Raw genomic sequence first — 13,250 nt, forward strand, 5'->3', positions numbered from 1 at the left:
TCTCAGTGTGAGTCTATGGGTGTCTATGGTTCTCTGTGTGAGTGTCTATGGTTCTCTGTGTGAGTGTCTATGAGTCTGTGTGAGTCTCTGTGTGAGTCTATGGGTGTCTGAGTCTCTCTGTGAGTGTCTATGAGTCTCTGTGTGAGTGTCTATGGGTCTCTGTGAGTGTCTATGAGTCTGTGTGAGTCTCTGTGTGAGTCTATGAGTGTCTATGGTTCTCTGTGTGAGTGTCTATGAGTCTCTGCGTGAGTGTCTATGAGTCTCTGTGTGAGTCTCTGTGTGAGTCTATGAGTGTCTATGGTACTCTGTGTGAGTGTCTATGAGTCTGTGTGAGTCTCTGTGTGAGTCTATGGGTGTCTATGGTTCTCTATGTGAGTGTCTATGGGTCTCTGTGTTAGTGTCTATGAGTCTCTGTGTGAGTGTCTATGAGTCTGTGTGAGTCTCTGTGTGAGTGTCTATGGGTCTCTGCGTGAGTGTCTATGAGTCTCTGTGTGAGTGTCTATGAGTCTCTGTGTGAGTCCTATGGGTGTCTATGGTTCTCTGAGTGTCTATGAGTCTCTGTGTGAGTGTCTATGAGTCTGTGTGAGTCTCTCTGTGAGTCCTATGGTGTCTATGAGTCTCTGTGTGAGTGTCTATTAGTCTGTGTGAGTGTCTATGAGTCTGTGTGAGTCTCTGTGTGAGTCCTATGGGTGTCTATAGTTCTCTTTGTGAGTGTCTATGAGTCTCTGTGTGAGTGTCTATGAGTCTATATGTGAGTCTATGGGTGTCTATGAGTCTCTGTGTGAGTGTCTATGAGTCTCTGTGTGAGTGTCTATGAGTCTCTGTGTGAGTGTCTATGAGTCTATGTGAGTCTCTGTGTGAGTCTACTGGGTGTCTATGAGTCTCTGTGTGAGTGTTTATGAGTCTGTGTGAGTGTCTATGAGTCTATGGGTGTCTATGGGTCTCTGTGTGAGTGTCCATGAGTCTGTGTGAGTCTCTGTGTGAGTTTATGGGTGTCTATGAGTCTCTGCGTGAGTGTCTATGAGTCTGTGTGAGTCTATGGGTGTCTATGAGTCTCTGTGTGAGTGTTTATGAGTCTGTGTGAGTGTCTATGAATCTGTGTGAGTCTATGAGTGTCTATGGTTCTCTGTGTGAGTGTCTATGAGTCTCTGTGTGAGTGTCTATGAGTCTGTGTGAGTCTCTGTGTGAATCCTATGGGTGTCTATGGTTTTCTGTGTGAGTGTCTATGAGTCTCTGTGTGAGTGTCTATTTGAGTCTGTGTGAGTCACTGTGTGAGTCTATGGGTGTCTATGGGTCTCTGTGTGAGTGTCTATGGGTCTCTGTGTGAGTATCTATGAGTCTGTGTGAGTTTCTGTGTGAGTCTATGGGTGTCTATGGTTCTCTGAGTGTCTATGAGTCTCTGTGTGAGTGTCTATGAGTCTGTGTGAGTCTCTGTGTGAGTCTATGAGTGTGTATGGGTCTCTGTGTGAGTGTCTATGAGTCTGTGTGAGCCTCTGTGTGAGTCCTATGGGTGTCTATGGTTCTCTGTGTGAGTGTCTATGAGTCTTTGTGTGAGTGTCTATGAGTCTGTGTGAGTCTCTGTGTGAGTCTATGAGTGTCTATGGGTCTATGTGTGAGTGTCTATGAGTCTGTGTGAGTCTCTGTGTGAGTCCTATGGGTGTCTATGGTTCTCTGAGTGTCTATGAGTCTCTGTGTGAGTGTCTATGAGTCTGTGTGAGTCTCTGTGTGAGTCTATGAGTGTCTATGGTTCTCTTTGTGAGTGTCTATGAGTCTCTGTGTGAGTCTCTGTGTGAGTCTGTGGGTGTCTATGAGTCTCTGTGTGAGTGTCTATGAGTCTCTGTGTGAGTGTCTATGGGTCTATGTGAGTCTCTGTGTGAGTCTATGGGTGTCTATGGTTCTCTGCGTGAGTGTCTATGAGTCTCTGTGTGAGTGTCTATGAGTCTGTGTGAGTCACTGTGTGAGTCTATGGGTGTCTATGGGTCTCTGTGTGAGTGTCTATGGGTCTCTGCGTGAGTGTCTATGAGTCTCTGTGTGAGTGTCTATGAGTCTCTGTGTGAGTGTCTATGAGTCTGTGTGAGTCTCTGTGTGAGTCTATGGGTGTCTATGGTTCTCTGTGTGAGTGTCTATGAGTCTGTGTGAGTCTCTGTGTGAGTCCTATGGGTGTCTATGAGTCTCTGTGTGAGTGTCTGAGTCTCTGTGTGAGTCCTATGGGTGTCTATGGTTCTCTGAGTGTCTATGGGTCTCTGTGTGAGTGTCTATGAGTCTCTGTGTGAGTGTCTATGAGTCTGTGTGAGTCTCTGTGTGAGTCTATGGGTGTCTATGGTTTTCTGTGTGAGTGTCTATGAGTCTCTGTGTGAGTGTCTATGGTTCTCTGTGTGAGTGTCTATGAGTCTCTGTGTGAGTGTCTATGAGTCTGTGTGAGTCTCTGTGTGAGTCCTATGGGTGTCTATGAGTCTCTGAGTGTCTATAAGTCTCTGTGTGAGTGTCTATGAGTCTCTGTGTGAGTCCTATGGATGTCTATGGTTCTCTGAGTGTCTATGAGTCTCTGTGTGAGTGTCTATGAGTCTGTGTGAGTCTCTGTGTGAGTCCTATGGGTGTCTATGAGTCTCTGTGTGAGTGTCTGAGTCTCTGTGTGAGTCCTATGGGTGTCTATGGTTCTCTGAGTGTCTATGGGTCTCTGTGTGAGTGTCTATGAGTCTCTGTGTGAGTGTCTATGAGTCTGTGTGAGTCTCTGTGTGAGTCTATGGGTGTCTATGGTTTTCTGTGTGAGTGTCTATGAGTCTCTGTGTGAGTGTCTATGGTTCTCTGTGTGAGTGTCTATGAGTCTCTGTGTGAGTGTCTATGAGTCTGTGTGAGTCTCTGTGTGAGTCCTATGGGTGTCTATGAGTCTCTGAGTGTCTATAAGTCTCTGTGTGAGTGTCTATGAGTCTCTGTGTGAGTCCTATGGATGTCTATGGTTCTCTGAGTGTCTATGAGTCTCTGTGTGAGTGTCTATGAGTCTGTGTGAGTCTCTGTGTGAGTCCTATGGGTGTCTATGGTACTCTGTGTGAGTGTCTATGAGTCTCTGTGTGAATCCTATGGGTGTCTATGGTTTTCTGAGTGTCTATGAGTCTCTGTGTGAGTGTCTATGAGTCTGTGTGAGTCTCTGTGTGAGTCCTATGGGTGTCTATGGTTCTCTGTGTGAGTGTCTATGAGTCTCTGTGTGAGTGTCTATGAGTCTGTGTGAGTCTCTGTTTGAGTCCTATGGGTGTCTATGAGTCTCTGTGAGTGTCGATGAGTCTCTGTGTGAGTGTCTATGAGTCTGTGTGAGTGTCTATGAGTCTGTGTGAGTCTCTGTGTGAGTCTATGGGTGTCTATGAGTCTCTGTGTGAGTGTCTATGAGTCTCTGTGTGAGTGTCTATGAGTCTCTGTGTGAGTGTCTATGAGTCTGTGTGAGTCTCTGTGTGAGTCTATGGGTCTCTGTGTGAGTGTCTATGAGTCTCTGTGTGAGTGTCTATGAGTCTGTGTGAGTCTCTGTGTGAGTGTCTATGAGTCTGTGTGAGTCTCTGTGTGAGTCCTGTGGGTGTCTCTGTGTAAGTCTATGAGTGTCTATGAGTCTCTGTGTGAGTCTATGGGTGTCTATGGGCCTCTGTGTGAGTGTCTATGAGTCTCTGTGTGAGTGTCTATGAGTCTGTGTGAGTCTCTGTGTGAGTCTATGGGTGTCTATGGTTCTCTGTGTGAGTGTCTATGAGTCTCTGTGTGAGTGTCTATGAGTCTGTGTGAGTCTCTGTGTGAGTCTATGGGTGTCTATGGTTCTCTGTGTGAGTGTCTATGAGTCTCTGTGTGAGTCTATGGGTGTCTATGGTTCTCTGAGTGTCTATGAGTCTCTGTGTGAGTGTCTATGAGTCTCTGTGTGAGTCCTATGGGTGTCTATGGTTCTCTGTGTGAGTGTCTATGAGTCTCTTTGTGGGTGTCTATGAGTCTCTGTGTGAGTCTCAGTGTGAGTCTATGGGTGTCTATGGTTCTCTGTGTGAGTGTCTATGGTTCTCTGTGTGAGTGTCTATGAGTCTGTGTGAGTGTCTATGAGTCTGTGTGAGTCTCTGTGTGAGTCCTATGGGTGTCTATGAGTCTCTGAGTGTCTATAAGTCTCTGTGTGAGTGTCTATGAGTCTCTGTGTGAGTCCTATGGATGTCTATGGTTCTCTGAGTGTCTATGAGTCTCTGTGTGAGTGTCTATGAGTCTGTGTGAGTCTCTGTGTGAGTCCTATGGGTGTCTATGGTACTCTGTGTGAGTGTCTATGAGTCTCTGTGTGAATCCTATGGGTGTCTATGGTTTTCTGAGTGTCTATGAGTCTCTGTGTGAGTGTCTATGAGTCTGTGTGAGTCTCTGTGTGAGTCCTATGGGTGTCTATGGTTCTCTGTGTGAGTGTCTATGAGTCTCTGTGTGAGTGTCTATGAGTCTGTGTGAGTCTCTGTTTGAGTCCTATGGGTGTCTATGAGTCTCTGTGAGTGTCGATGAGTCTCTGTGTGAGTGTCTATGAGTCTGTGTGAGTGTCTATGAGTCTGTGTGAGTCTCTGTGTGAGTCTATGGGTGTCTATGAGTCTCTGTGTGAGTGTCTATGAGTCTCTGTGTGAGTGTCTATGAGTCTCTGTGTGAGTGTCTATGAGTCTGTGTGAGTCTCTGTGTGAGTCTATGGGTCTCTGTGTGAGTGTCTATGAGTCTCTGTGTGAGTGTCTATGAGTCTGTGTGAGTCTCTGTGTGAGTGTCTATGAGTCTGTGTGAGTCTCTGTGTGAGTCCTGTGGGTGTCTCTGTGTAAGTCTATGAGTGTCTATGAGTCTCTGTGTGAGTCTATGGGTGTCTATGGGCCTCTGTGTGAGTGTCTATGAGTCTCTGTGTGAGTGTCTATGAGTCTGTGTGAGTCTCTGTGTGAGTCTATGGGTGTCTATGGTTCTCTGTGTGAGTGTCTATGAGTCTCTGTGTGAGTGTCTATGAGTCTGTGTGAGTCTCTGTGTGAGTCTATGGGTGTCTATGGTTCTCTGTGTGAGTGTCTATGAGTCTCTGTGTGAGTCTATGGGTGTCTATGGTTCTCTGAGTGTCTATGAGTCTCTGTGTGAGTGTCTATGAGTCTCTGTGTGAGTCCTATGGGTGTCTATGGTTCTCTGTGTGAGTGTCTATGAGTCTCTTTGTGGGTGTCTATGAGTCTCTGTGTGAGTCTCAGTGTGAGTCTATGGGTGTCTATGGTTCTCTGTGTGAGTGTCTATGGTTCTCTGTGTGAGTGTCTATGAGTCTGTGTGAGTCTCTGTGTGAGTCTATGGGTGTCTGAGTCTCTCTGTGAGTGTCTATGAGTCTCTGTGTGAGTGTCTATGGGTCTCTGTGAGTGTCTATGAGTCTGTGTGAGTCTCTGTGTGAGTCTATGAGTGTCTATGGTTCTCTGTGTGAGTGTCTATGAGTCTCTGCGTGAGTGTCTATGAGTCTCTGTGTGAGTCTCTGTGTGAGTCTATGAGTGTCTATGGTACTCTGTGTGAGTGTCTATGAGTCTGTGTGAGTCTCTGTGTGTGTCTATGGGTGTCTATGGTTCTCTATGTGAGTGTCTATGAGTCTCTGTGTTAGTGTCTATGAGTCTCTGTGTGAGTGTCTATGAGTCTGTGTGAGTCTCTGTGTGAGTGTCTATGGGTCTCTGCGTGAGTGTCTATGAGTCTCTGTGTGAGTGTCTATGAGTCTCTGTGTGAGTCCTATGGGTGTCTATGGTTCTCTGAGTGTCTATGAGTCTCTGTGTGAGTGTCTATGAGTCTGTGTGAGTCTCTCTGTGAGTCCTATGGTGTCTATGAGTCTCTGTGTGAGTGTCTATTAGTCTGTGTGAGTGTCTATGAGTCTGTGTGAGTCTCTGTGTGAGTCCTATGGGTGTCTATAGTTCTCTTTGTGAGTGTCTATGAGTCTCTGTGTGAGTGTCTATGCGTCTATATGTGAGTCTATGGGTGTCTATGAGTCTCTGTGTGAGTGTCTATGAGTCTCTGTGTGAGTGTCTATGAGTCTCTGTGTGAGTGTCTATGAGTCTATGTGAGTCTCTGTGTGAGTCTACTGGGTGTCTATGAGTCTCTGTGTGAGTGTTTATGAGTCTGTGTGAGTGTCTATGAGTCTATGGGTGTCTATGGGTCTCTGTGTGAGTGTCCATGAGTCTGTGTGAGTCTCTGTGTGAGTTTATGGGTGTCTATGAGTCTCTGCGTGAGTGTCTATGAGTCTGTGTGAGTCTATGGGTGTCTATGAGTCTCTGTGTGAGTGTTTATGAGTCTGTGTGAGTGTCTATGAATCTGTGTGAGTCTATGAGTGTCTATGGTTCTCTGTGTGAGTGTCTATGAGTCTCTGTGTGAGTGTCTATGAGTCTGTGTGAGTCTCTGTGTGAATCCTATGGGTGTCTATGGTTTTCTGTTTGAGTGTCTATGAGTCTCTGTGTGAGTGTCTATTTGAGTCTGTGTGAGTCACTGTGTGAGTCTATGGGTGTCTATGGGTCTCTGTGTGAGTGTCTATGGGTCTCTGTGTGAGTATCTATGAGTCTGTGTGAGTCTCTGTGTGAGTCTATGGGTGTCTATGGTTCTCTGAGTGTCTATGAGTCTCTGTGTGAGTGTCTATGAGTCTGTGTGAGTCTCTGTGTGAGTCTATGAGTGTGTATGGGTCTCTGTGTGAGTGTCTATGAGTCTGTGTGAGCCTCTGTGTGAGTCCTATGGGTGTCTATGGTTCTCTGTGTGAGTGTCTATGAGTCTTTGTGTGAGTGTCTATGAGTCTGTGTGAGTCTCTGTGTGAGTCTATGAGTGTCTATGGGTCTATGTGTGAGTGTCTATGAGTCTGTGTGAGTCTCTGTGTGAGTCCTATGGGTGTCTATGGTTCTCTGAGTGTCTATGAGTCTCTGTGTGAGTGTCTATGAGTCTGTGTGAGTCTCTGTGTGAGTCTATGAGTGTCTATGGTTCTCTTTGTGAGTGTCTATGAGTCTCTGTGTGAGTCTCTGTGTGAGTCTGTGGGTGTCTATGAGTCTCTGTGTGAGTGTCTATGAGTCTCTGTGTGAGTGTCTATGGGTCTATGTGAGTCTCTGTGTGAGTCTATGGGTGTCTATGGTTCTCTGCGTGAGTGTCTATGAGTCTCTGTGTGAGTGTCTATGAGTCTGTGTGAGTCACTGTGTGAGTCTATGGGTGTCTATGGGTCTCTGTGTGAGTGTCTATGGGTCTCTGCGTGAGTGTCTATGAGTCTCTGTGTGAGTGTCTATGAGTCTCTGTGAGTGTCTATGAGTCTGTGTGAGTCTCTGTGTGAGTCTATGGGTGTCTATGGTTCTCTGTGTGAGTGTCTATGAGTCTGTGTGAGTCTCTGTGTGAGTCCTATGGGTGTCTATGAGTCTCTGTGTGAGTGTCTGAGTCTCTGTGTGAGTCCTATGGGTGTCTATGGTTCTCTGAGTGTCTATGGGTCTCTGTGTGAGTGTCTATGAGTCTCTGTGTGAGTGTCTATGAGTCTGTGTGAGTCTCTGTGTGAGTCTATGGGTGTCTATGGTTTTCTGTGTGAGTGTCTATGAGTCTCTGTGTGAGTGTCTATGGTTCTCTGTGTGAGTGTCTATGAGTCTCTGTGTGAGTGTCTATGAGTCTGTGTGAGTCTCTGTGTGAGTCCTATGGGTGTCTATGAGTCTCTGAGTGTCTATAAGTCTCTGTGTGAGTGTCTATGAGTCTCTGTGTGAGTCCTATGGATGTCTATGGTTCTCTGAGTGTCTATGAGTCTCTGTGTGAGTGTCTATGAGTCTGTGTGAGTCTCTGTGTGAGTCCTATGGGTGTCTATGGTACTCTGTGTGAGTGTCTATGAGTCTCTGTGTGAATCCTATGGGTGTCTATGGTTTTCTGAGTGTCTATGAGTCTCTGTGTGAGTGTCTATGAGTCTGTGTGAGTCTCTGTGTGAGTCCTATGGGTGTCTATGGTTCTCTGTGTGAGTGTCTATGAGTCTCTGTGTGAGTGTCTATGAGTCTGTGTGAGTCTCTGTTTGAGTCCTATGGGTGTCTATGAGTCTCTGTGAGTGTCGATGAGTCTCTGTGTGAGTGTCTATGAGTCTGTGTGAGTGTCTATGAGTCTGTGTGAGTCTCTGTGTGAGTCTATGGGTGTCTATGAGTCTCTGTGTGAGTGTCTATGAGTCTCTGTGTGAGTGTCTATGAGTCTCTGTGTGAGTGTCTATGAGTCTGTGTGAGTCTCTGTGTGAGTCTATGGGTCTCTGTGTGAGTGTCTATGAGTCTCTGTGTGAGTGTCTATGAGTCTGTGTGAGTCTCTGTGTGAGTGTCTATGAGTCTGTGTGAGTTTCTGTGTGAGTCCTGTGGGTGTCTCTGTGTAAGTCTATGAGTGTCTATGAGTCTCTGTGTGAGTCTATGGGTGTCTATGGGCCTCTGTGTGAGTGTCTATGAGTCTCTGTGTGAGTGTCTATGAGTCTGTGTGAGTCTCTGTGTGAGTCTATGGGTGTCTATGGTTCTCTGTGTGAGTGTCTATGAGTCTCTGTGTGAGTGTCTATGAGTCTGTGTGAGTCTCTGTGTGAGTCTATGGGTGTCTATGGTTCTCTGTGTGAGTGTCTATGAGTCTCTGTGTGAGTCTATGGGTGTCTATGGTTCTCTGAGTGTCTATGAGTCTCTGTGTGAGTGTCTATGAGTCTCTGTGTGAGTCCTATGGGTGTCTATGGTTCTCTGTGTGAGTGTCTATGAGTCTGTGTGAGTGTCTATGATTCTCTGTGTGAGTCCTATGGGTGTCTATGGTTCTCTGTGTGAGTGTCTATGAGTCTCTGTGTGAGTGTCTATGAGTCTGTGTGAGTCTCTGTGTGAGTCTATGGGTGTCTATGAGTCTCTGTGAGTGTCTATGAATCTCTGTGTGAGTGTCTATGAGTCTGTGTGAGTCTCTGTGTGAGTTCTATGGGTGTCTATGGTTCTCTGAGTGTCTATGAGTCTCTGTGTGAGTGTCTATGAGTCTGTGTGAGTCTCTGTGTGAGTCCTATGGGTGTCTATGGTTCTCTGTGTGAGTGTCTATGAGTCTGTGTGAGTCTCTGTGTGAGTCTATGAGTGTCTATGGTTCTCTGTGTGAGTCTATGGGTGTCTATGGTTCTCTGAGTGTCTATGAGTCTCTGTGTGAGTGTCTATGGTTCTCTGTGTGAGTGTCTATGAGTCTGTGTGAGTGTCTATGGTTCTCTGTGTGAGTCCTATGGGTGTCTATGGTTCTCTGTGTGAGTGTCTATGAGTCTCTGTGTGAGTCCTATGGGTGTCTATGGTTCTCTGTGTGAGTGTCTATGAGTCTCTGTGTGAGTCCTATGGGTGTCTATGGTTCTCTGAGTGTATATGAGTCTCTGTGTGAGTGTCTATGAGTCTGTGTGAGTCTCTGTGTGAGTCCTATGCGTGTCTATGGTTCTCTGTGTGAGTGTCTATGAGTCTCTGTGTGAGTGTCTATGAGTCTCTGTGTGAGTCCTATGGGTGTCTATGGTTCTCTGTGTGAGTGTCTATGAGGCTCTGTGTGAGTGTCTATGAGTCTGTGTGAGTCTCTGTGAGTCTATGAGTGTCTATGGTTCTCTGTGTGAGTCCTATGGGTGTCTATGGTTCTCTGTGTGAGTGTCTATGAGTCTCTGTGTGAGTCCTATGGGTGTCTATGGTTCTCTGAGTGTCTATGAGTCTCTGTGTGAGTGTCTATGAGTCTCTGTGTGAGTCCTATGGGTGTCTATGGTTCTCTGCGTGTCGATGGTTCTCTGTGGGTGTCGATGTGACCGCAGATGCTGCTTCGAGACTTCAACGTCAACGACAGAGATGGACTCACCGACATGACGCTACTGCACTATGCTTGCAAGGCCGGAGCACAGGGAGTTGGTGAGTCTCTTCCCTCCGCTATGACAGACTAATATAGACACACAGAGACCCATAGAGACCCATAGAGACCCACAGGGAGAGCCACAGAGACCCATAGACACACATAGAGACCCACAGGGAGTTGGTGAGTCTCTTCCCTCCGCTATGACAGACTAATATAGACACACAGAGACCCATAGACACACATAGAGACCCACAGGGAGTTGGTGAGTCTCTTCCCTCCGCTATGACAGACTAATATAGACACACAGAGACCCATAGACACACATAGAGACCCACAGGGAGTTGGTGAGTCTCTTCCCTCCGCTATTACAGACTAATATAGACACACAGAGATCCATAGACACACATAGAGACCCACAGGGAGTTGGTGAGTCTCTTCCCTCCGCTATGACAGACTAATATAGACACACAGAGACCCATAGAGACCCATAGAGACCCACAGGGAGAGCCACAGACACCCATAGACACACATAGAGACCCACAGGGAGTTGGTGAGTCTCTTCCCTCCGCTATGACAGACTAATATAGACACACAGAGACCCATAGACACACACAGAGACCCACAGAGACACACATAGACCCACAGAGACCCATAGACACACATAGAGACCCACAGAGACACACAGAGAGAGCCACAGAGACACACAGAGACACACAGAGACACAGAGAGAGCCACAGAGACCTACAGAGACCCATAGAGACCCACAGAGAGACACACAGAGACCCACAGACACACATAGAGACCCACAGGGAGTTGGTGAGTCTCTTCCCTCCGCTATTACAGACTAATATAGACACACAGAGACCCATAGACACACATAGAGACCCACAGGGAGTTGGTGAGTCTCTTCCCTCCGCTATTACAGTCTAATATAGACACACAGAGACCCATAGACACACATAGAGACCCACAGGGAGTTGGTGAGTCTCTTCCCTCCGCTATTACAGACTAATATAGACACACAGAGACCCATAGACACACATAGAGACCCACAGGGAGTTGGTGAGTCTCTTCCCTCCGCTATTACAGACTAATATAGACACACAGAGAGCCATAGACACACATAGAGACCCACAGGGAGACACACAGAGACACACAGAGACACACAGAGACCCATAGACACACATTGAGACCCACAGAGACACACAGAGACACACAGAGACACACAGAGAGAGCCACAGAGACACACAGAGAGAGCCACAGAAACACACAGAGACCCATAGACACACATAGAGACCCACAGGGAGACCCACAGAGACACACAGAGACACACAGAGACCCATAGACACACATTGAGACCCACAGAGACACACAGAGACACACAGAGACACACAGAGAGAGCCACAGAGACACACAGAGAGAGCCACAGAAACACACAGAGACCCATAGACACACATAGAGACCCACAGGGAGACCCACAGAGACACACAGAGACACACAGAGAGAGCCACAGAGACCTACAGAGACCCACACAGAGACCCATAGACACACACAGGGACCCACAGAGACCCACAGAGACCCATAGACACACATAGAGACCCACAGGGAGTTGGTGAGTCTCTTCCCTCCGCTATTACAGACTAATATAGACACACAGAGAGCCATAGAGACCCACAGGGAGACACACAGAGACCCACAGAGACCCATAGAGACCCACAGAGACCCATACTCATAGAGACCCACAAAGACCCACAGAGACCCATACTCATAGAGACCCACAGAGACCCACACTCATAGAGACCCACAGGCGAGGTAGTCAACATCTCATCAGGGTCGGGGATGGAACCCACGACCTCCTGTGTACCAGGCGAGTTAGTCAACATTTCACAGTGTCTGGGATAGAACCCACGACCTCCTGCGTACCAGGCGAGGTAATCAACATCTCACGAGGGTCCGGGATCGAACCCACGACCTCCTGCGGACCGGGCGAGGTAGTCAACATCTCACGAGGTTCCGGGATCGTACCCAGGACCTCCTGCGTACCAGGCGAGGTAGTCAACATCTCATCAGGGTCGGGGATGGAACCCACGACCTCCTGTGTACCAGGCGAGTTAGTCAACATTTCACAGTGTCTGGGATAGAACCCACGACCTCCTGCGTACCAGGCGAGGTAGTCAACATCTCACGAGGGTCCGGGATCGAACCCACGACCTCCTGCGGACCGGGCGAGGTAGTCAACATCTCACGAGGTTCCGGGATCGTACCCAGGACCTCCTGCGTACCAGGCGAGGTAGTCAACATCTCATCAGGGTCTTGGATGGAACCCACGACCTCCTGCGTACCAGGCGAGGTGGTCAACATCTCACGAGGGTCTGGGATCTAACCCACTACCTCCTGTGTACCAGGCGAGTTAGTCAACATTTCACAGTGTCTGGGATAGAACCCACGACCTCCTGCGTACCAGGCGAGGTAGTCAACATCTCACAGTGTCTGGGATTGAACCCACGACCTCCCGCGTACCGGGCGAGGTAGTCAACATCTCACCAGGGTCTGGGATCTAACCCACGACCTCCTGCGTACCAGGCGAGGTAGTCGACATCTCACGAGGGTCTGGGATCGAACCCACGACCTCCTGTGTACCAGGCGAGGTAGTCAACATCTCACGAGGTTCCGGGATCGTACCCACGACCTCCCGCGCACCGGGCGAGGTAGTCAATATCTCATCAGGGTCTGGGATGTAACCCACGACCTCCTGTATACCGGGCGAGGTAGTCAACATCTCCCGAGGGTCTGGGTCGTTTCCCCAGACCTCCTGCGTACCGGGCTAGGTAGTCAACATCTCACGAGGGTCTGGGATCGAACCCACGACCTCCTGTATACCAGGCGAGGTAGTCAACATCTCACAGTGTCTGGGATCGAACCCACGACCTCCCGCGTACCAGGCGAGGTAGTCAACATCTCCCATGGTCTGGGATGGAACCCACGACCTCCCGCGTACCAGGTGAGGTAGTCAACATCTCACGAGGGTCTGGGATCTAACCCACGACCTCCCGCGTACCGGGCGAGGTAGTCAACATCTCACAGGGTCTGGGATCGAACCCACGACCTCCTCTGTACCAGGCGAGGTAGTCAACATCTCACAGGGTCTGGGATCGAACCCACGACCTCCTGTGTACCAGGCGAGGTAGTCAACATCTCACAGGGTCTGGGATCTAACCCACGACCTCCTGTGTACCAGGCGAGGTAGTCAACATCTCTTCAGGGTCCGGGATCTAACCCACGACCTCCCGCGTACCAGGCGAGGTAGTCAACATATCACGAGGGTCTGGGATCGAACCCACGACCTCCTGTGAACCAGGCGAGGTAGTCAACATTTCACAGTGTCTGGGATTGAACCCACGACCTCCAGCGTACCGGGCGAGGTAGTCAACATCTCCCATGGTCTGGGATGGAACCCACGACCTCCCGCG

At 48.5% G+C, this 13,250-nt stretch overlaps 1 protein-coding gene across 1 annotated transcript in view; it reads left to right on the forward strand.

Moving 5' to 3' along the window:
• LOC142923753 (CAP-Gly domain-containing linker protein 3-like) overlaps positions 1-13,250 on the forward strand; it is a 60,427-nt gene that overhangs the window by 23,881 nt on the left and 23,296 nt on the right. The window contains 1 exon segment of the mRNA XM_076064739.1: positions 9,743-9,836. Coding sequence (XP_075920854.1) covers positions 9,743-9,836 — 94 coding nt within the window.

Source organism: Petromyzon marinus, unplaced genomic scaffold (assembly GCF_048934315.1).
Source record: "Petromyzon marinus isolate PM22_M1 ecotype Great Lakes invasive population unplaced genomic scaffold, UKy_Petmar_22M1.pri1.0 PM_Scaffold_66, whole genome shotgun sequence".
Taxonomy (NCBI): Eukaryota; Metazoa; Chordata; class Hyperoartia; order Petromyzontiformes; family Petromyzontidae; genus Petromyzon; species Petromyzon marinus.